General features: G+C 45.0%; 2 protein-coding genes across 2 annotated transcripts in view; one reads left to right on the plus strand and one right to left on the minus strand.

Annotated features, from left to right (window-relative positions):
• The window catches only part of LOC144331493 (uncharacterized), a 137,440-nt gene that overhangs the window by 14,241 nt on the left and 99,131 nt on the right, over positions 1 to 24,068 (plus strand). The window lies entirely within an intron of this gene.
• LOC144331578 (endogenous retrovirus group K member 25 Env polyprotein) lies at positions 2,911 to 14,240 on the minus strand. Its single transcript, XM_077949127.1, has one exon. The coding sequence runs from the start codon at positions 14,238 to 14,240 to the stop codon at positions 12,372 to 12,374; it is 1,869 nt and encodes a 622-aa protein (XP_077805253.1). The 3' UTR covers positions 2,911 to 12,371.

The raw sequence follows: 24,068 nt of genomic DNA on the forward strand, positions 1-24,068 counted from the left end.
TTGCTGGACTGGTTTTTGTATTAGCCACAGAAGGGAAAGTGGGTCAAAGTGGCCACGCCTGGCTCCTGAGAAAGGCGGATCAGAGGGAGGCAGGTGCGGAGGGCAGCAGTGGAGTCCCCAGCGTCCGGGGCTCCTGTCCCTGGTGGAGCTGAGAGCCTCCTCTAGTTGTGGCCTCTGCCGTGTCAGCAGCCACTGAGGCCTGGAGGGAGCTGGGGGAGAAAGAGGGGTTAAGGAGGAGGAAGGATAGGCCTGCTTCTGGAGAGGGCTGGCGTCGGCCTGTGCTAGCCTCGTGTGTTACTCCTGCTTCCAGGGTGCACGGCCGTGCCTCGTGGTGTAGCAGTTCCCAGGGTGCTCAGCGCTCTTGTCTGCGCACCCCAGCCCTGGCTTTGTCTCCAGCCCTTGGAGGCAAATTACCTTTTCTTTTTTCCCCAGTGAAAAGAGGTAGAAAATCTTATAGAAATGCATTTGCTGGAATGTCTATTTTCCGATAAAATATGGTACGCTTAGGCTAAATCTGAAAAAGGGTAACTGATAAGATGCTGTCCTTACATTGTTTTTCCTTTCCAAATATTTGTAGTATTCTGTCCACATCGTCTGTCGTCATCTCGTCACAAAGCGGCAGGTGTCTTCGAGGTTAGTGGTGTTCCTCTGTGTTGCACCTTGGAGAACAGCCAGCATGAAACCTCTTGCCATGATAGTGCGCATTGTAGTCCCAATTAAAATCCTCTCCAGAGACGCCTGTGCTGCTTATTATAGCAGAACTTTGGTTGTACTAAAATGTGCATTCAGCTAATGGTTTTAAGTTCATATGAGATGATGCTGTATAATTCGTTAAGCATATGGGATCAGTAATGATTTAAGAAAATTCTGGCTGATGTCATTAGAGGATATTTTTCACTTCAAGTTAAAACTTCCTTCGTGATAGTCGTTTTGGGATTCATTTAAATATGTGCTTTATTTCATAGCTCAAATTTTCATTAGTCATTTTATAACATAGAATTTTGAAAGCAGATTTGGCAAAACCTTTCTAATAAAATGTTGGCTTATGACATCCCAAGGAACAGCCTTCTCTCCTCTCCACTGGGAGATGAAGGTGCCAGTGTCCACCTCACAGGCCGTCCTGAGAACCTGGGACTAAGGGCTTGTGTTCCTCTTGCAGGTGGCGCAGACATGGGGGTTTGACGATATACACACTTCAGGCTGCCAGTGTTGGAGTAATCCACTTTTAGTCAAAATGTGGGATTTGCTATTCTCCCCTGTGGACCAGGTGCGGTGCTGCTGTTGCAGCAGGTGTGTGGATCCTCTTGGGTGGTCTTCAGGTGGACAAGGAGTCACCGATTCCGAATCCCAGGGTTAGATGTGAGGGGACCATGGACCTCATGTGTTCAGAAGGGAGGAGTAAAAAGCTTCCCTTTTAATTCCAGGACTATCTATCCCAGGAATGCCAAACCACTGGCTTTCACTTGATGCTGTCGTAGGTGGCACTGTATGGAAATGAGGACTCATGTTCCACATACCTGAGCCAGTACTCCTCTTCCCCTCGGCCATGGCGGAGCCCTCCTGATTTCGCTGGGTTGCCAGCCTTGGGGATCTGTAAGCCCAGTGACGTCTCTGGTCTTGGCCCCCGCTCCCCGTGGGTCTCCCCTCTTGGCCCCCACTTCCCGTGGAGACAGGAGGTGGCTTCAGGAGGCTGGTGGTGAATGCCTGAATGAAGCCGACTTCTGACTGCAATTCTGTTTAAGGGCCTCCCTGGGTGTTAGATGTCACTAAATGACACCTGTGTGTGGCTCTCATGTGATAAGAGAAACAATGGGAGACATCAAAGCTTGTGGAGTCTGCAGGTTCTGGACTGGGGGGTGTGTGCACCTGTGTACTTAGTGAGGGGTGTGATGTCTGGAATGAGTGTGCACATGTGTCACGTTTGTGCGTGTGTGGTGAGTGTATTTAGCAGGTGTGTGTGGAGTGAGCATGTTCTTGCGTGTGTCGTGTATATTTGAGGGTGTGTGTGGAGTGTGTGAATGCATCACATTTGGTGAGTGTATTTGAGGGTGTGTATGAGTGCATACATGGTGTTTGCGTGTATAGTATTGGGTGAAGGGGTGGCATGTGTGGAGAAAGCATGCACACATGTGTGCTGTGTGTGTGGTTTCTACCTGGTCCTCCCCGAGCCTGCTCCTGGGCCCTGCTGTCCTGGCAGCTTTACAGTTTGGTATGTCTTTGATTCCGGAAAATTCTGGAACCAGATTCTGAAGCTGTGATCACAAGCTTGGAGCCCTGTAGGACGCTGGCCCATGGAGCTGGCACAAGAGTCTGTGCTGACCTCTCCCTGGGCTCTGTCCACAGCAGAGCGTGTCCGATGACTGAGTTGTGCCAGTCTGTGGCTCCCCCGCCTCGAGTCAGCCCTCGGTTCTGCCCCGCCTCTGTTTTTCTTGCTGAGGGGCTCCGGGAAGTGGTGTCTGGGATGACCGTTTCACCCTGGAGTTGCTTCACCAGCTGCCCAGGTGCTGGCTGCCTGAGCCCTGCTGCTGTCCTGGGTGGACGGGGCTGGCCCGGGGGCATCCCTGAGCACCTGCGGGAAGGCAGGTTTAGGAAGTGTCAGAGGTGAGTGGTTTCCTCTCAGACTTGTGATTTTCTGGAAAGTTCTGGGCCTCATATTTTTCCCTAAGGGACGTTAGAAACTGAGTTTCTCTTTAGGGGAACGTCTTTTGCAGTGTTTTTTGTTTGAATATTCTCCAGGTGTGGAATACTCGGGGCCGGCAGGCTTATCAGGGTCGAGCTTGTTTTGTGTTGAGGGATTTGAGGGAAAGCTACCCTTGTTCCTGTTCCTCACCATTTGAATGGTGTCCAGGGTTCGTTCCCCTGGAGACGTGATGTGCTTGAGTATGGGGTCAGGTCGCACGTTCCGAGGCTACTTGGAATCTGTCAACTGATTTCCTAAAAACACAGGTGCTAGGTAAAGATGTTCCTGATTAGCTAAAACATTTCAACAGGATGTGATATCTGGTGGTTGTTTGAAGACTATCACAATTTTCCTGTTACTTTTAAAATGCCTGTTGAACAGGGGAGGATTCACATTTTTCTATTCCTGTCTGCATACTTGATATTTTGTTTTTTGTTTTTTAGTTATGTGGGTATGGAGTTAACAGGATTTAGAAGCAGTCTCAGCCTGGGGAGACTTCAGGGCAGCCTCAGAGTCAGTGCTGAAGGGAGGCAGGGATTTGGGGGCTACCTCCTCCATAGGATGGACACCAAGGGCCAGAGGTCAGCAATCTCAGTGAAGTCACAAAGATGGGCACACCCAGCACCCTGGCCCCTTTGCCTCTCCTTCTCGTTTGTCTCTGCCCAAAGCTGCTCTCCTGGGTCATCACGAGTGATCTCTGGGCGCGTGCTTGGTTCTTGCAGAAGTGGTGTCTGGCTGTGGTCAGTGTGGGCCCTCAGGACTTCCATGTTTTTGGCTCACATCAATATTGGGCAGTGGTATATGTTTGTTTTGGACTGGTAGATCGGGTGCATTTTGAGTTTGCCAGCTCATTTAAGACCGGTTTCTCCTGCTTCTGTACCAGGTGTTCTCTATTTGGTTAGAAGGGGGATGATGGTGGCGGAACTGCTTCCAGCTGTTGAGCGCCTGCTGAGAGCTGTTTGGTGTGCACAGATCCGTTTTGGCACAATCTCATGAGCATCCCTGGGCGGTGCAGAAAGCGAGGCCCAGGTGAGGCTGTCGGACACAGGAGGGCCCTGACCTGTGTGCTTTCAGCCTCTGAGCCGCCCCTCTCCTGACTGCTTACAAAAGTGTATCAATACTGAAATCTGAGCATTGAGAATTCACTAGGGGAAAGCCATTTCCCGGGATCTTACTGTGAACCTTCTGTAAAGGTGTGATGTAGAATAATGAATTGCCTTTTAATGCAGGTATGAACCAGGCTCCCTGGGATAACTCACTCCATACAAACTTAAAAAAAAAATGTTCCCAACTAGCTATCCTATACATTCTTTCTACTAAGAGAATGTATATATAGTAATTTAACTTGTTAAAAGCAAAACCTTGTGCTAGTTAGATCTGAGCACCTTGAAGGGCAAGGCTTTTATAGTTTTAATAAGCAGCAGGCTGATGGCAGGGCTGGGGCCCTTCATCCAATCACACGTTCCTCTGAGCATTCAGAGGTCTCAGTGGGTGCTGTGTGTGGTGCTGGCTGTTTAGGGTTTAAATGCGATATATGAGGCTCTGCGACTCGGGACGTTCTTACCACCTTCATAGAGAGCTTGGTGACAGCTTATGCATGATAAAGTATACACACCAGGTGTGCAAACTGTTACGACCACACAGAAAGGGTGATTTGAACGTGACTAATTTCTCATGTTTTTTGCCTTTATTCCAAGTTACAGTCCTGATACTTTTTCTTCCTTTAAATTCTTGCTAATCGCTAGTGTAGTAGTGATAAACTGTATGTGTTCTCTAAAACTAGGGACTTAACTGGAGGTCATTCTTCTTGTACCATGTGTCAGTGCTGTCAGGATGGCTCAGTTTTACGTTGTCAAAGGATTAACTAGAGCAGAATGCAGCCTTACTGGAACTTGCTCATTTATGAAATATAGGCACTTTATATTTTGTTGTTAGTCACACTCGAGGTGTGCTCAAATGTAAACGTTTTGAGCCGTGTTAGGATATACTAGATTGTAATGAAGAAAACAACAACTTGATCAAGTACCAGCTAATGAATTTTATATTTTAAGTACATGGAACGTGGGCCTTGGCAATTAGTTTTCATCTTGACCTTTTATTTTTATTTTTTTAAAATTAGACAGAATCTTGCTCTGTCACCCAGGCTGGAAGGGTGGAGCACAGTAGTACGATCTCGGTTCACTGCAACTTCCATCTCCCAGGTTGAAGTGATTCTAATGCCTCAGCCTCCCTAGTAGCTGGGGTTACAGATGTGTGCCACCATGCATGGATGATTTTTTATTTTTAGTAGAGATAGGGTTTTGCCATGTTGGCCAGGCTGGTCTCCAACTCCTGACCTCAAGTGTTCCACCCACCTCAGCTTCCCAAAGTGCTGGGAGTACACATCTGGGCCACCATCCCTGGCCTGACTTTCTGTTCTAATATTGGTTATTCAGTCTCAATGATAGTGCCTGGTTGTATTAAATTGGGGTAGAAAGCACAATTGAAATGAATTTGGTTGTGTATGTACGTGCCGACTTAGCATTCATGGCAGCACTGTGAGGTGGGCATTGATCCTGAAGAACGCCGGATGGGGAGTCAGGGCTTAGATATGGGACTTGTGGGCAGTCACTGCTGTCCCATGGCTGAGACCAGGCCTGTCTGATGCCTGTACCCCAAACTCTTCTTAATACTGCCTTTCAACACGCGAATGAGCAATTGTCAAATCAGTGCTCGAGTGTAATGTGACCTGTGGTGTTTGCCTCGCAGCATTGCTTTGGCTCAGGATAACTGGGCAACAGCTCCCTTCCTCGTGCAGCTGCCTGGGAGTCCCAGGAGAACCCACTGATACCATTTATAAATGCTGGACATCTGACGTTCTGCTTGGTGCCAGCACATCTGGAATTGGACAGCGTGGTTAGATTCTCGGCCAGCAAACCCGTACAGGAGTGTGTGAACTCTGTGTTTACTTCTCCTGGACAAAAGTGAATTCCTGGTCACTACTGCATGACAACAGGTGTGGCCTCAGGAGCAGCGCAGAGAGGGGCACCCGGGTGCAGGAAAAGCATCTGCATGAGGGGGTGAGGAATGTGACAGACGCACAACCCCTGAGATCCTGGACATGCAAGTTCAGCTGTTACCGTGGAGAAGGGGGTGGGTAAGACCAGAATGTTTCTCATTGTTGCCCCTTCCTGAAAATGGACCCTAAGTTGACTTCTCTGTGGCTCCTCGCACCTCCTTGTCAGGTTGGAGGAGACTGCACCCGTGGCTCAGACCCTGCTTGCTGTGAGACGGAAGCTGCTTTTGCTTGCCCTGCCCTCCCTGTGACATCCTCTCCTCCAGGAACAGTTCTGCGGAGCAAGCTTGGACTCTGCTCCCTTCTGCTCTTGGATTTCATGTCTGGAAGGCTTGTGTTGGCTTCTGGTTTTTGATGATGCTGAGCTATGTGTTTGCAAGGATCACATGTGCCCATAGCAGGGAGAAGCCCCTCTGCAACTTTAACGTCTTGATTCTCAAGCAGAGCTTGCTATCGAAGTTGACAGACTCCTGTGTTTGTTTTGTTTTGGCAGAAAGTGAATTTCAGTCCTAGGACAGCTTCAGCACACTTGATCCTAGCTCTTCTCTCTCACTGCTCCCCTCGTGTGTGGCAGAAATCATATGCCCTGAAGTTTACCAGTCCTTTCATTTGAAAATCAGTTAATGTATGTGATCCTCATGAGAATTTTACTTTTGTAAAAGCAATCACAAAGACTGGGTTTTGCAAAACCAGTGCTTCATGTTTATATTAATTGCACTCACAATAAGCTTTGTCTTCTAAATATTCCGTGTTTCAAATTAGCACTGGAATCATACCCTGGAGTACTTTTGCTTTTCCACTTTTATTTTTGGGTAAGGTAAAGTTGAGAACATTGTGATATTAGATGTAGTGAGCCCTTTTAGTTCCTTCTATGGCCGTTTTCCTTTAAGCCAAAACCAGCGGACTGATACCAGTTTGTGAGCGCCTGGTATCTCCCAGGCCTTTCCTGGGCCTTCCCTCCGCTGTCCCATGGACAGAGCAGTCACTCGTGGAAGGTGAACCTGAGAATCTGTGCGTGGAATTAAGTAAACGTCATAGCTCTCTTCTGTGACCAACCGAATCACATTAAGCCCAGTAAATTGTAACAGCAAGTTTTGCACATACAAAGCATTGAACACCAGGACAGGTAACCAGGCTGCGACGCTTCTGGTCCTGCACAAGACCTCTGGTATCACAGGACATTTAACATACTGGCAGCACTGAGTGTTTGAAAACATTGTGTATGTACCATGTCCGTGATTTTCGAGGGCCTGGATAAACAGCTCTGTGTTTATCGCAATCTTGATCAATGGGAGCTTAAGGTTAGTACTGGGGCACACTGTGTTTTAAAGAATCAAGGTCTCTGAGCATGTTTCGGTTTTCCCATGAAGAAGAAAGATGTTAGCTGTTCTTTCCTGGACTGTGGCTATCAGAATGCCCCACCATGGTCACTCACACGTTTACCTCATTTCTGTTTAACCGGGCTAGGCTTGGGCCAGAGTACTTCGGTTGTCAAGTGTCATATGAGGCTGAGGAACTATCTTCTACTTCATCGTTAGCATATGGAAATACTGTTTTCCAAAGCATACTCTACTTTATCATTTGTATTTATATAAAATAATGGAACGGTTATTTTGACCGTGCAGTTTCCTATCCTTGGTCATTTAACTGTGGAAAGATACCGGTTTTATTTTGCTAAATTCTGTGCTAGGAATTGTGCAAAATATTTGTGAAATGCCCAGTTTACTAGCTTAAGTTATAGATCTTTGTATATAAAACAAAAAGCCTATTGCTAAAAGGAGCATTGTATTTATCGATGCAAAAAGCTTTAAACTTATTGGCCATGTAGTCAGTAAAATGCATCAGAATGTGGCAAAAATTGAGAAAACCATTGAAGTTTTAAAATCTGCTATGCAGTTTTCTTCAACTCTCTTGCAAGATACTTAATTTGAATAGAAGACAGACTGAAGTGTTCCCATTGAGGAAAGTGGCAGGAGGACTGTTCAGAATGTGTTTGGAATCTGAGCAGTCCTGCCATGCTCGTCTGTGATGTGGTCTTGTCTATGGTATCACTTTTACAGAACTTTAAGGATGCTGCTTCTGTGAATAAAATACATTTTATTCTTAGCGTTTCAGTTTTGAGTTTTGAGATGTGTAAAATGTGTTAATGATTTCTTGCCCTTACAGAATTACTTTCCTTGTTCTTTATTTTCCTTTTTTTTTTTTTTTAATGCCTACAAGACTCTGAAGCACATTAATCACTTAAAAAGAAAAGAAAAGAAAAGAAAAAAAAGGGCCAGGTGTGATGGCTCACGCCTCTAATCCCAGCACTTTGGGAGGCTGAGGTGAGAGGATTGCTTGAGCCTGGGAACTTGAGACCAGCCCGGGCAACCTGGTGAAATCCCTTCTCTACTGAAAACACACAGATTAACTGGGCATGATGACTGCACACCTGTAGTCCCAGCTACTCAGAGGCTGAAGAGAATCCCTTGAGCCTGGGAGGTGGAGCTTGCAGTGAGTGGAGATCACGCCCCTGCTGTCAAGCCTTGTTGACAGAATTGGGACCCTGTCTGAAAAACAGCAATGATAATAAAGTATGGGTGAACTGCCCTGCTGCTCTCTGTTTAGAGTAGAATAAATCCAATTACGTTTTAGTCTTTTATTAGCGTTGAAATTTTCTTAATCATCCCTGTGTTTTCATTACATTGTAGCAATATGTTGCTGCTTAGAGTCTGGAACAAGTAGGCTTCTCTGGATCAGGTTCTTACTGGATTGCTAAAACTTATAATGATTTTTCCCCTCCTTGGATGTGACTTATAGAACTTTGCCTTTTGAGGTGATGTGCTGCATTTGACAGCAGACACAGAAATACCCAAAGAATTCACTTACGGGCTAAAATGTATGCGCTTTGTGGCGTTTCCCTTCTAGAATGAAAACGGTACCTCTCATTTGTGGGTCGATGATGCTATTTGCTGAAAACTATTTTTATTTTATTTTTTGAGACGGAGTCCCGCTCTATCGCTCAGGCTGGAGTGCAGTGGCATGATCTCGGCTCACTGCAAGCTCTGCCTCCCGGGTTCACGCCATTCTCCTGTCTCAGCCTCCTGAGTAGCTGGGACTACAGGCGCCCACCACCATGCCCAGCTAATTTTTTGTATTTTTAGTAGAGACGGGGTTTTCACCATGTTAGCCAGGATGGTCTCAATCGCCTGACCTTGTGATCTGCCTGCCTCGGCCTCCCTAAGTGCTGGGATGACAGGCGTGAGCCACCGCACCCTGCCGAAAACATGTTTGTTTACTGCCTCAGTCCGCAGTTGGGTAGTCCTGTCCTTTGTAGGATATTCAGGGAGTTGGGGACATCTTGAGTCTTGAAAGGCGCGCTCTGCAAGATGGGAATCTTCCAGCTGCTTATTAAGTGAATCCTGCCAGCTGTCATTTACTGGAGAGCACACTTTCCTAGCTGCCCTGGTGTTTGAGGGGAGGGAGACTGAGGGGTCATTTTCCCACCTGGACCAATGTGTTTATTAAACCTGGCTTGTGGATCATTTGGATCTTTTTATGAAGGAAAAACCACGTCTGTGACTTTCAGATGAGTGGAAATCATGTTAAACTTTTTTTTTTTGGCTACTATGGAGAAGTTTTGTCCTTGTGACCTGTGAATACAGTCACGGGAGAGCAGAGTGTTCACGGTGTGGGTGCTTAGAGGGTACATACAGAGTCACATTCTCCACAAGTATTAGTTTAAAAGTGACAAATATTAGAAAAGTATTTTCTTCATTACAACCTCGGTAAGAAGCTGGCAGTACTCTTTTGTTTTTGGAGGGATGTGAAAGGAGTATTGAGAAAGTGTCATCAGCATTAGACTCGCCCACTGTGCAAATCCTGTGTCGGCTGGAGTGAGAACCCCGTGATGGAAAGATGCACCGCTCTGCCCGGAAGGAGTTGAATTTTTGTGGCGCTCAGGATGCATAGTTCATCTCTATATAAAGGCAGAGTGTGAAATGCTGTGGAGGCTGAGAGAAGAGATGTGGTTAGCAAGTATGAGTGAGACGTTTGGGGCTTGTTAGCACCTGGCGTGTGTGCAGCAAGCTTTGCTATCTGCACACGTGTGATCCTTAGAACACTGTCGTGTGGAGTTGTGAGGCTGTGGAGGGCCCCAGGTCCCGGCAGGCTGAGGAGTTCCCTGTTACCACTTGGATAACCGTGATTGAAGGTTGTCACTCAATCCCGTGTCCTGGAAGGGGCTCCTTTCAGAGAGGAAAACACCCCTAGAGCCTCGGGCAGAATTCAGTGATTTTCTTATAATGTTGCTTAGATTTCGCAAACATGAAACCAAGAACATATTTCAGAATGCTTGCGGTTCTTTTGTAACCAGGGAAACAAAGTAATTTGCAGTCCATGGACAATTTACCGAAGCTGAACTGCTTACATCATGAGCACGGCGCTCTCCCCACCGCCCTGGGCCTTGCTCCGATTTGCTGGGGAGGCTTTGCAGGGTCTCTTGGCTGGAATACCTCTCCCATGTCCCATGTTGCTACTGCTGGTCACAGCCATACTGCTGGACACTGGCACGGTGAGGACACTGAGTGGATACGGAGCCACAGAGCAGCAGCTGGTCATGAGGTGGCATCCACGTGGTCCGAAACAGGTTTCTGTTCATTAAGAATGATCATTACAATAAAAACAGAGTGAAAGAAAACCCTCTACTGACCTGAGAATGCGTCAGCTGAGTTGGATGGGGAAGTGCAGTGAGGAAGGTGAGGGCTGAAAGGAAATGAGGGAGGGAGAGGAAAGGAGAGAAGGGAAGTGAAAGGGGGAGGGAGGATGGGAGTGAAAAGGGAGATGGAGAAAGGAGGAAGAGAGAGGGCCACGGGCAGGAGCCTGGGAAATGAGCCCTGGAGCCAGTTCCTGAGCCTCATGGGTGCGTCAGAGCTGATCTTCCAGGAGAGGCGGCCTGGGAGGGCTATGAAGGGGTGGCCTGCCCCTCCACACCTGTGGGTGTTTCTCGCAAGGTGGAACGAGAGACTTGAGAAAAGAAATAAGACACAGAGACAAAGTATAGAGAAAGAAAAGCAGGGCCCAGGGGACCGGCGGTCAGCTTACAGAGGACCCACGCCGGCGCCGGTCTCTGAGTTCCCTTAGTATTTATTGATTATTATCTTTACCATCTTAAAGACAGGGGAGTGGCAGGACAATAGGATCAAAGAAAAAAGAGGAAATCGGCAGTAAGACATATGAACAAAAACCTCTGTGACATGAATAAGTTCAAAGGAAAATGCTGTGCCTTGAGATGCATATGCAAACATCTCCATAAACCTTTTAGCAGCATAGTTTCAGTCTATCACATGGGGAGAAACCTTAGACAATACCTAGCTTTCCTAGGCAGAGGTCCCTGCGACCTTTGGCCGTGTACGTGTCTCTGGGTAGTTGAAATTAAGAGAATGGTGATAACTTTTAACCAGCAAGCTACCTTCAGGCATTTGTTTAACAAAGACACATCCTGCACAGCCCAAAATCCATTAAACCTTGAGTCACCGCAACACATGTCTCTTGCAAAGGACAAGGTTGGGGGTAGGGTCACAGATTAACAGTATCACAAATACAGAACAAAATGGAGTCTCTTATGTCTACTTCTTTCTATATAGACACAGTAACAGGCTGATCTCTTTCTTTTCCCCACATTTCCCCCTTTTCTTTTCAACAAAGCCACCATTGTCATCATGACACCGAGATTACATACTTCACAACGTAATAGAATATCACAAAGCAAGTGGAGGCAGGATGAGATCACAGGATGGTGTTAAATTTAAATTTTTAAATGCAATTTTGGGCACGCATTGTCATTGATAACATCTTATCAGAAAACAGGGTTTGAGAGCAGACAACCTGTCTGACCAAAATTTATTAGGTGGGAATTTCCTCGTCCTAATAAGCCTGGGAGCGCTACAGGAGACCGTGGCTTATTTCATCCCTTCGGCTTCAACCGTAAAAGGCGGCACGCCTCCAAGGGGGTCGTTTATAGGCCTACCCTCAGAGCGCATTCTCTTTCTCAGGGGTGTTCCTTGCTGAGAAAAAGAATTCAGCGATATTTCTCCTATTTGCATAAGAAAAGAGAAGAAATATGGCTCTGTTCCGTCCGGCTCACCGGTGGCCAGTTCAAGGTTGCCTCCCTTGTTCCCTGAACATTGCTGTTATCTTATTCTTTCTTCAAGATGCCCAGATTTCATATTGTTCAAACACACATGCTCCACAAACAATTTGTGCAGTTTAAGGCAATCATCACAGGGTCCTGAGGTGACATATATCCTCCTCAGTTTACAAAGAAGATGATAGAATTAAGAGATTAAAGTAAAGACAGACATAAGAAATTACAAAAGTATTAATTTTGGAGAACTAATAAATGTCCATGAAATCTTCACATTTTATGTTTTTTTTTTTTTTTGCCGTGGCTTCAGCCAGTCCCTGCGTTCAAGGTCCCTGACTTCCCGCAACGTTCTCCCTCCCTTTTCCTCTATATAAATGTGCCATGGCGATGAAGGTTTGTTCGTTCTCTCGATTTTGACGCAGGATTCTTCGACTGGTCCGGCACACTAAAAACAAGCCGATTAAACAGAGACACATAATTCCAAAATTTACTGCAGTAGAGTTTCCAATAGACTAAATCCAAGTCGTGGGGTTTAATCCATAAAGATTTTTTGCCACTTGATCTAACGCCTCAGCTCCAGGCACAATATTTAAGTGACTTTGAGAGGCTTCAAAAATTTGTTCTTTTAATTTAGAAATGTCTAAAGTGAGATTATCTTCTCTTCCCTGTAGATGGCGTCTAACCATGTCCCAGTGATGTTTAGACTCACTATAAACTTGGGGTGTAATACAAAAATCTGACGTATTCCAGTCACACTGTAACTGGAAACGATGTTCCAAGCTCATGAGTCTATCTCCCATCCAAATGACGGTTTGTCTAAGATCATTAATTTGATTTGCCAATTTTTGATTGATACCAGATTGTGAATTCCACAACCTTGTGGAATTCTTTTGCCAATTGTCAACAAAGCTTACTGTCTGAACAGAAGAGTGCAATGCAACTCCTGCCAGAGTGGCTGTAGCTGTGACTGCAATTAATCCCATAATCACTGCAATTAAAGTAAAAATGAATCTTTTGGATCTACTTAAAATGCCTTTTAATACTTCAGTCAAAATATGGATGCATGGTGAGGCCTCCCATGGTCGGTCCATGGACACAGGGATCCACACGCCTTCTCTTGCTCTCACCAGCAGAATACGGTGCTGCCAATCAAAAGTTGAATCAATGCAAGTAAACAATCTGCAATTTTCACAAGTTATAGTTTGGGAGTCTGGTTTAATAACTATATTTCCTATGACTAACATATAAGGGAGCTTTACACAACTTTGTAAAGGAACTGTTAGACTGGAATTTAGGTTGATAGAGTAAAATGGCTTATAATCTCTTGTTTCTATAGTTTGATTTCCAGACCAAATTCTAAGGCGGTATGAAGCCACAGTAAGTCTCCATAATTCTGGATGTTCAGGACCAAAAACAGGACTTATCATTTTTGGTCTTGGAGTAGAGATTCCCTTTTCTCCCCATATCCAAGGGTAGAAAGACTGTAATTTTTTGTGCTTCTGTTTGTCTAAATTTTCCGTTAAGTCACTATCAACAGTTGGACTCACTAGTGCACTGGGACAGAATTGAGTTTGTCCTGTGCAATTGTGGTAGAATTGACCTCTAGGTGCCCAATCTGTAACAGTTCCGAATGTATTGTTTTTTAATATCACTGCACTATCGGCCACACATTCTTCCCAAACTAAATCTTTTGATTCTCTGGAAATCTCTTTGGGGCAAGGTTTCCCTTTTGGCCTAAATTTTAATGATCTTTGATAAGAAAAGTCTTGTAAATAGTTTACCTGTGGTTTGAGTGACATTCCGCTTACCATGTGATAAGTAAATCTACTGGTGGAACTGACAGTGGGTACTTCTACCAACCAATTTTGAATAGCAGGCATTAAACATCCTGGTGCTCTCCCTAGGCAAATAGGAGGATAACGATACCCAATGGAAATATTTATCATCATTCCTTCTTCCTCCGGTTTGGCAGGGCAACGATCATCTGTGAGACCAGGTACCCACACACTATTATTAACATATACTTTAATAGGATTATCCATCCATGTAACTGCCCGAATTAAGGGTGGGAAAGGCACATAGGCCCAGTAGGTATAATTAGCTGCAGCTGCTCCTGCAGGCATGGGGAGACTTACCACCGTTGATACAATCATTAAAGCTGTAAGCAGCGTTTTTTCTGGGGTTTGTGTCACCTTTGTGCTAGCTAGGCTTTTTCCAGCTAACGGTGTCAGCTTCTTTAACTGTGCCCAGGTCGGCAGCTCCGCCTTCTCGGTGCGTGGTGACTTCATTTGTTCTTCTGATATCATCACTTGGTTCATCATGCGAGTCAATGGTGCTCGATTGTGGTGTTTCTGTCTCCGTGGAGGTGCTTTTCTTTGCATCTCCGATGGGTTCATTGTAGAACTTCAGATGTCTAGTGGGTATCCAAACAGGAAGCTGATTTTCTCCTGGTGAAACACAAGCAAAACCTCTTCCCCAGGTTATCACCTTCCCTATTTCCCATGTCTTATTTTTGTTGTCTTTCCACCAAATCAGTTTTCCTTCATGTGGACTGTTCTTTTTACCAGTAAGATGTTGTTCTGCAGAAGTAGTAGTCTGATTTCTATAAATGTTTAAAAAATTTAAAGTATAGAGTGCTAGATTAAGCTGCATCTGAGGAGTGGTACACTCCTTACTGTCTCCCCCTTTTTTTTGTTTAACTAACTGAGTTTTGAGTGTTCTATTAGTTCTTTCAACTATGGCCTGTCCTTGGGAATTATAAGGAATTCCTGTCGTATGTGTAATATTCCACTGATTTAAGAATTTTTGGAAAGCTTTACTACAATAACCTGGTCCATTGTCAGTTTTAATTTTTTCTGGAACTCCCATTACAGTAAAACAAGATAATACATGTTTTTTAACATGGGAAGTACTTTCTCCTGTCTAGCATGTTGCCCATATGAAATGTGAATAAGTATTAACTGTTACATGAACATATGGTAATTTTCCAAATGAAGGTACATGGGTAACATCCATTTGCCATAATGCATTAGGACACAGACCTCTGGGATTCACTCCTGCCTCTTGAGTGGGCAGGTGTAGTACTTGACACTGGGTGCAATGTTGTACAATATCTTTTGCCTGTTTCCATGTGACATCAAATTTGTTTTTTAACCCTGCTGCATTTACATGAGTCAAAGCATGAAGTTCTTGTGCTTTTATGAATGCAGAGGATACCAGTAAGTCAGCTTGTTCATTTGCTATAGTTAAAGGTCCTGGCAAATTAGTGTGTGCTCGAATATGAGTAATATAAAATGGGAAATTCCTTTTTCTTACAGTTTGTTGTAATAAATTGAACAACTGGTTTAACTGATCATCCATGCTATATTTAATTAGAGCTGTCTCAACATCCCTTGTAGCCTGTACTACATATGCAGAATCTGATATAATATTAACAGGTTGATTAAAATCTTGTAATACTGTAATGACTGCAACCAACTCTGCCCTTTGAGCTGATTGATACTGAGTTTTGATTACTCGCTCTTTTGGTTCTGTGTAAGCCGCTTTTCCATTGCTGGAACCATCAGTAAATACTGTCAGAGCATTTTCTAAAGGCTCATGTCTGGTAATTTTAGGTAAAATCCAAGTAGTCAATTTTAAAAACTGGAAGATTTTTGTTTTTGGGTAATGATTATCAATAACTCCCACAAAATCAGGAAGGCCAATCTGCCATGCACCAGAATTGATAAAGGCTTGTCTAACTTGTTCCTTGGTTAAAGGAACAACTATTTTGTCTGGGTCATTACCACACAATTTTATTATTCGTAATCTTGCCTGACCAATTAATGTAGCTATTTGATCCAAGTACAATGTAAAAGTCTTAATTGTACTGTGAGAAAGAAATGACCACTCCACAAGATCAGTGTTTTGAATTATGATGCCTGTTGGAGAATGTGCAGTAGCAAAAATCAAAAGTTGGAGTGGGGCTAAAGGATCTATTCTGCTTATTTGCGCTGACTGAATTTTTTCTTCCACTAATTTAATTTCTTTTGTTGCCTCTGGGGTTAATATTCTTTTACTATTTAAGTCTGGTTCTCCTCTTAGGATAGAGAACAAATTTGACATGGCATAAGTAGGAATGCCTAGAGTTGGCTGAATCCAATTAATATCGCCTAACAATTTTTGAAAGTCATTTAATGTTTTTAAGGTATCTTTTCTTATTTCTATTTTTTGTGGCTTAATTTTTCTATTTTCTATCTGCATCCCTAAATAATGAAAAGGAGCAGAGGTTTGGATCTTATCCGATGCTATTGTTAGTCCTGCGTTGGCAACCTCTGCTTGCAGAAATGTGTAACAGTCAATTAATTTTTCTCTTGTTTCTGCAGCACATAAAATATCATCAATATAGTGAATGATATAACAATCTGAAAATTTGTCTCTAACTGGTTGAAGGACTTGACCTACGAAAGTTTGACAAATAGTTGGACTATTAAGCAATCCCTGAGGTAATACTTTCCACTGAAACCTGGTGGCTGGTTCTTTATTATTTATGGCTGGTATAGTAAAGGCAAATTTTTCACAATCTTGCTCTGCCAGAGGAATGGTAAAAAAGCAATCCTTAAGATCAATTATAATTAAAGGCCAGTCTTTTGGGATCATGGCCGGAGAGGGCAATCCGGGTTGAAGAGGCCCCATGGGTTGAATTACAGCATTTACGGCTCTTAAGTCCATTAACATACGCCATTTTCCTGATTTTTTCTGAATTACAAATACGGGAGAATTCCAGGGTGAGAATGAAAGCTCAATGTGTCCTTTTTTAAATTGTTCCTTTGCTAATGAATGTAAAGCCTCCAGTTTTTGCTTCGGTAGCGGCCACTGATTTACCCATACCGGTTTTTCTGTCTTCCAAGTTAATGGAATGGGTTTAGGAGGCGTTACAGTGGCCGCCCCTAAAAAGGATACCCTATTCCTTTTCTTTCTTGATTTTTCTTAGTCTCAATTGGGACTTTAATGCCATTTTCATTTTTTCCTAACCCCTTTCCTGGTATATATCACATTTTAGTCATGATTTTTTGACTTGTGGGGCTGTATAATGGAGCGGGCATAATGATTTCTGCACCCCATTGCTGTAATAAATCTCGACCCCATAGATGAACAGGAATTGAAGTAATCATTGGCTGAACAGTACTTTCTTGATTATCTGGTCCTAAACAATGTAAAATCATCGTACTTTCGTACACTTCTGAAGCTGTGCCTACGCCGACAAGTCTTGTAACAGCCTTTTGTTTAGGCCAATTTTTTGGCCATTGATTTAAAGCAATGACAGAGATATCTGCTGCAGTGTCTACCAACCCTTCAAACTGTTTTCTTTGAATAATGTCCTTACACACAGGTCTGCTCTCAGAGACCAGATTTGCCCAATATGCAGCCTTTCCTGTCTGATCAGTGCTTTCGAACCCTCCTGTTCTTTTTATCTCACTGTTTCCAACTTTAATATAAGGTAGGAGTAATAATTGAGCAATCCTGTCTCCTGGACTGGCACTCCAAGGAATTGAGGAACTAATAACCAATTGAATTTCACCTTTATAGTCTGAATCAACCACACCAGTATGAATTTGAACTCCTTTTAGATTTAAACTTGATCTTCCTAAAATTAGTCCTACAGTCCCCTCAGGCAATGGGCCATATACCCCTGTGGGGATTTTTTTGTGGAGGCTCCCCTGGAAGCAGAGAGACTGCTTGTATGGTGCATAAATCTACTGCTGCACTGCCGCTTGTGGCGGGGGATAATTGCTGTATTGTGATAACTGGCTTATTCCCTGAGACACTTGTGGCAGTGGGGGTTGTTGTTCCTGAAAACCCTGAGGAACAAAGGGCTGAATTTGGAATGCCCCAGTTTGTTGCGGGGCCTGAGGCTGGCCCCTCCTCTCGTTTCCCGACAGTGGTTGCCCATTTTTATCAAATTTAGAACGACATTGATCACCCCAATGTTTTCCCTTTTTACATCTTGGACATAGGCCAGGTGGCTCTTTATCTGTTCTTGTAGTAGCTTGAGTAGTTACATTTTGTTTATTTGAGACTAGGCAATTCCTTTTTAGATGACCAATTTGACCACAATTATAACATCTTCCCCCAAATGTTCTAACCTGTCCTCCTAAAGCAACTCCTGTGATTGCTTGAGCCATAAGCATAGCTTTATGCATAGCTCCTCCAATTCCATTGCAGGCCTTAACGTACTCTGAGATTACATCTGATCCTGCGGGAACCCTTCCGTTTAATGGCTTAATGGCTGATTGACAATCAGGATTGGCGTTTTCATATGCCATCAACTCCACTATGACCTTACGGGCATTCTCATCGGTAATTGACTTTTGAGCAGCATCTTGAAGTCTTGCTACAAAATCAGGGTAGGGCTCTTTAGAGCCTCGTCTTATTGTATTAAAGGAGGGGCAGGCAGTTCCTGGGTCTTGGATTTTCTCCCAGGCCCTAAGGCAGATAGCCCTGATTTGCTCAATGGCTTCATTTGGCATTATTACTTGTTGGTCAACAGTGCTCCAATTTTGACCTATTCCTAATAGTTGATCTGCATCTATGTCAATTGGAGGATTGGCAGTCCTATTTTTTCGGACCTGTACTTGTGCCCCATCAATCCACCAAGTCTTAAATTATAAAAATTGAGAGGGTGAGAGTGAGGATTTTGCCAGAATCTCCCAATCATAAGGAATGAGTCTATGTCCATGAGCAATGGAATCTAATAATGTTCTCATGTAAGGAGAGTTGGGTCCATACTGTTTTACTACCTCTTTCATTTCTTTTAGCATTTTTATAGAAAAAGACTTATATCTGGCTTCAGCTACGGGAAACTCTCCCTCTTGGGCCCCTTCTCCAGGTGGTCTTGCTTCTAATATTACTGGGAATTGCCACGCCTCAATATCTCCTTGTTTTCTTGCATCATCAATAATTTTATGTAACGCACTACCCTGTGTACTAGGCAGTGCTGTAGGATTAAGTCTCATGGTGGGCGGTTGAGGGTATGGTGCCCTGCCCTGTGGCACTGGAAATGTTCCTGGCTGTCCATACGGATTTTCTGGGGGCAGCTGATACTGTAGTTCAGCTGGCGGCCAGTATTGATAGGCTACTGGCGGCTGGGTCTTATTTTCTACCGGCTGATATTGTGGACACTGTATATGGATTGGCATTGCCATGACAGTGACTCTATCTTTTCCTATTTGATCTTCTTTTGGAGTTAGTACTCATTTAACCGGCATTTGAGGTTGTAAAGTTATAGGCATCTGAGCTGCTGGAAGAGCAGTTGGCCATCGTGGTTTAGACTCTGATGGTTCTGCTAATTCTGGATCTTTTTCTTCTAATTTTAACGTTTCAGGATATACTACCTCCTGTAATTGATTATTGTCAACATTTTGCGTTGACCGAGCCATAGCCAGCTCTGATACACATTCACAGTGTGAACTTTTCTTTCCTTTCCGAGATTCTATCCCTGCCTCTTTTCCACAATCTACTGCACAGCTTTTAGGGACATCAGAAATTGGAACGCTATCTTCTTCTGTTTGCAACGGTTCTAAAGCTACTTTAATAATGACCCAATCATTCCATACTGTGAGCGGAATGATTTTACCTTCCCTACTTGCTTGTTTTAATTCTTTGCCAATTTTTTCCCAATCTTTTAGATCTAAAGTTCCCTGTTCTGGAAACCATGGACAAAACTGCTCTATTCTTTGAAATAGCATAATTAGATTTTTGGTAGAGACTTTAACTCCCCCTCTTTTTAAGAGAATTTTAATAAAGCTGCGATAAGAGGCATATTTACTCTTAGTTTGCCCCATTGTTACCCTAGGTTCTTCCAAGCGCACAAGCTTACCGCAAGGCTGACTTTAGACGTACTCGGGAGTCTCTCGTCGACTTGTCCTCAATGACCACGCTCCAGCATACCTTCACCTTAGAGAAAAGCTTCCACGTTGGGCACCAGATGAAGGGGTGGCCTGCCCCTCCACACCTGTGGGTGTTTCTCGCAAGGTGGAACGAGAGACTTGAGAAAAGAAATAAGACACAGAGACAAAGTATAGAGAAAGAAAAGCGGGGCCCAGGGGACCGGCACTCAGCTTACAGAGGACCCACGCCGGCGCCGGTCTCTGAGTTCCCTTAGTATTTATTGATAATTATCTTTACCATCTTAAAGACAGGGGAGTGGCAGGACAATAGGATCAAAGAAAAAAGAGGAAATCGGCAGTAAGACATATGAACAAAAACCTCTGTGACATGAATAAGTTCAAAGGAAAATGCTGTGCCTTGAGATGCATATGCAAACATCTCCATAAACCTTTTAGCAGCATAGTTTCAGTCTATCACATGGGGAGAAACCTTAGACAATACCTAGCTTTCCTAGGCAGAGGTCCCTGCGACCTTTGGCCGTGTACGTGTCTCTGGGTAGTTGAAATTAAGAGAATGGTGATAACTTTTAACCAGCAAGCTACCTTCAGGCATTTGTTTAACAAAGACACATCCTGCACAGCCCAAAATCCATTAAACCTTGAGTCACCGCAACACATGTCTCTTGCAAAGGACAAGGTTGGGGGTAGGGTCACAGATTAACAGTATCACAAATACAGAACAAAATGGAGTCTCTTATGTCTACTTCTTTCTATATAGACACAGTAACAGGCTGATCTCTTTCTTTTCCCCACAGGGCTGACCCTTAGGAAGTGAGGGTCGGGGGGAGCTGATTTTTTGGCCCTCAGTGGTGCTGGTGCTGACCTGAGATGCAGTCCACAGTTATTCCCGAAGAGGTCGTCTGCACAGCCACAGTTTACTGTCAGGTTGGAGAGAGAAGTGCTCCTCCCCACAGGTTCTTTGTATTTTGTGGATTTTTCCCAGTTTAGTTGGGCAGCCTGTCAGTGGAAATGTCAGGGATTACTAACATGTCTCCGTTCTACAGAGCAGTTGGCCAGCTTCAGATCCTGTAGTTGTTGGGGGCACCACTCCCATCGTGTCATTAGGCCAGTGCTGGCCCAGTGTGGAAGCTGCAGCCCGAGGCACTGGGCAGCCTGTGGGGCTCTTGTTGCCGGGGTTCTGATGGGAGTCGTGTGCTGGAAGAATGATGTCCGTTGGGCAGAGCCTAGCGAGGAGGGAGTTCTGCTGTTGCAGCAGTACGTGGAATTTCAAATGATGAATGAAACCCAATTTTAATTGTGACCAGAGCTCTAAGCTCTGCATTTCTGCAAGTGGAAATGTTGTGCTGAAATGAATTTGCTGTTAATCGGTTACCTCATGCAAGACGGTGTGCTGAGAGCAAAGTAGCATGTGGACTTATCTACAAAGCTTCCTCCTCTCAACAGACTATAATCAGTTGGATGGTGCTACAGAGGAATACATGAGAAATCATGTAAGAAAGGTGATAGGTGCAGACCTATGTGACCGGCAGGTGTGGGCGGAGGTTTGAGAGAAGCTTTTGGCTGAAGTGGTGTCAGGTGCAGGTGCTGAAGTGTGATGTCTGGCTGGATGGAAAAGCACATGCCTCTGGGCTGCGGGAAACAGATAAAGGATGAGGTTGGCAGACGTGGGTCGCGTCTTAGGAATGGTAGCAATTCAGGCAGACCCAGGATCAGGCTCCCATGGGGGAGGAGTGGACATCAGGACCCAGGGAGCGTGGGGCAGGGGTCATGCCCAGGCCTCTGCGGGGCTTCCTGTTGTGTCAGCAGGGTCCTGTGCTTGCCCTCTTTAAAACTTTCCTGATCCATAAAACTGGCACGACAAAATCTACCTTGTGACACTGAAGGTTTAATGAGATGATCTACATGGTGTCCTCCTTCCCTTCCTGACACATCATAGACTCACAGCTATGGTGGCAGCGGCAGGCTCGATGAAATGCTGGAGTCGCTTTGCACCTGATGAAGCCACATGGATTTGTGCAGTGCTTGCGACTGTCTCTGAAAACCTTTGGTCATGGCAGTGGCAGCCTCAAGTGGCTCTTGGCATACTTCAGTCTGTGGAGTGCAAGGTTGGCTGGAGCTCCAAGGCCATTGATTCTATCCAGGGTTGAGCTGATGGGACCCTAAAACATGGGGGAAGGATAAGAGGACTTGACTGCCAGAAGGATTGTAGATTTCTGGCTTCAAGAACTTGCTGACTTATGGATATAGGAAGGTAAACCCAGATGGCTCCAAAATTTCAAGTCCAGAAGAAAGGTGGGAGGGTACAATTGCTGACTAGGTGATGGTTGCCCTGTCCATTTCTTGCCATTGTTTCTCCTCCCTCCCCCTGCCTTTGTGGGCAGAAGGGCGTGAGCCTCCACAACGGTCTGTTTCATGGTGAAGATGGCCGATTATTACCCTGCAGTAAGAAGCCTCTCCACTTTATTTTGCAGCAGTAGTTAAATAAATTTAAGGAGTGATGGTGTAGTGGTATTTGTTTTGTTTTTGCTTTTTTTTTTTTTTTTTTTAAAGTATCATTTAACTGAATGTTATTCCCAATTTCACTGATCACTTTGAGAGGCCAAAACATTCTTTGGTTTGTCATTTTGTGTTTGACTTTGAGCTAGTTTATTTTCTCACAAGAATGCCAATTATTCTGGTGTCACACATTATGTATCTCAAATTGTGTTACTATAATACTTAGCTGAATTACTTCCGTTATTTTGGTTTTTTCAAAACTAAAATCTGTGTGAAACACAGGATGGTGCATCTCCACTGAGAGTTGTTCAGAAGTGTGACGTTTTCTGGCATGATTGAGAATCGGTGACATTATTTTATAGAAACACTTTGCAACTGACACCAAAGCAAGAAGCTCCGGTAAAGGGCAGGGTAGGCAATGTGTTATGTTTTGTGGGCCACAGAAGTCTCTGCGTATTTTTCTTTGTTAAAACTTCAAAGTGTAAAAATCACTTCTGATTCCCTGGCCAAGGCTCGGTCGGGGATCATGGTTTGCAGACCCTTGACTGCACCTTACCTGAACGCTGTTCTCCCATGCGGTCAGCAGGAGCCCACCTCATTGCTTCAGCCAGGAAAATGCTGCCCTCATGCTGGAATTTACTTCAAACAAATTTGAAAGCTCTGGCACCGCTGCTCATTTCCGTACTGTTGCAGGCCATCTAAAATACAGAGCGTGCCTTGGCGTTTTGATTTTGTTACTACTCTTGAATGGCTCTGAGATGGCTCATCACGGGTTAGACATTTGCAGAAATGATCAAGCAGAGCCACAGCCATCTTGCAGATCAAGTGAAGTTTTTTCTGAAAGCTTGTTACAGGCTTAAATTTCTGATCCCTTTCCATCCACTCATCTTGTATGATTGGTTTCCTTTTGCTCCCATTTGGGTCTATGAAACTTGTTGAACAGAGTCGCCCCACCATGGTAGAACTTTAGCTCTGATTTCATGTATGAGTCGGTATCCTCACTCCTCATTTGTGAGGAGAAAGCGCTGCAGCTCCTGCATGGCTTCTGTCCCTTCCCTGAACGCGGATGGATGTGGGAGGTATTTGAGGTGTGTGAACTTGCTACACCCAGAGGCTCCTGGTTCACTCCCCTGGACTGTACTCCTCCCTCCTCCCCTGGACTTCACTTCTCCCTCCTGGTTCATTCCCTGAACCACATTCCTCCCTCCTCCCTCCTGGTTCACTTCCCTGGGCCACCTTACTCCCTCCAGGTTCACTCCCCTGGAGCACACTCCTCCCTCCTAGTTCCTCCCTGGACTGCACTCCTCCCTCCTAGTTCCTTCGTGGACCACACTCCTCCCTCCTGGTTAACTCCCTGGGCCACACTCCTCCCTCCTGGTTAACTCCCTGGGCTGCACTCCTCCCTCCTCCCTCCTCTCTCCTGGTTCACTCCCCTGGGCCCTCACTCCTGCCTCCTGGTTCACTCCCCTGGGCCCCCACTCCTGCCTCCTGGTTCACTTCCCTGGGCCCCCACTCCTACCTCCTGGTTCACTCCCGCCTCATTCACTCCCCTGGGCCCCCGCTCCTGCCTCCTGGTTCACTCCCCTGGGACTGCACTCCTTGCTCCTGGTTCACTGCCCTGGAGCTCCACTCCTCCCTCCTGGTTCACTCACCTGGGCCCCCATTCTTCCCTCCTGATTCGCTCCCCTGGGCCCCCACTCCTCCCTCCTGATTCACTCCCCTGGGCCCCTACTCCTCCCTCCTTGTTCACTCCTCTGGGCCCCCAGTCCTCCCTCCTGGTTCACTCCCCTGGGCCACACTCCTCCCTCTTGGGGGCTTGGTAGT

Source organism: Macaca mulatta, chromosome 10 (assembly GCF_049350105.2).
Source record: "Macaca mulatta isolate MMU2019108-1 chromosome 10, T2T-MMU8v2.0, whole genome shotgun sequence".
Classification (NCBI taxonomy): Eukaryota; Metazoa; Chordata; class Mammalia; order Primates; family Cercopithecidae; genus Macaca; species Macaca mulatta.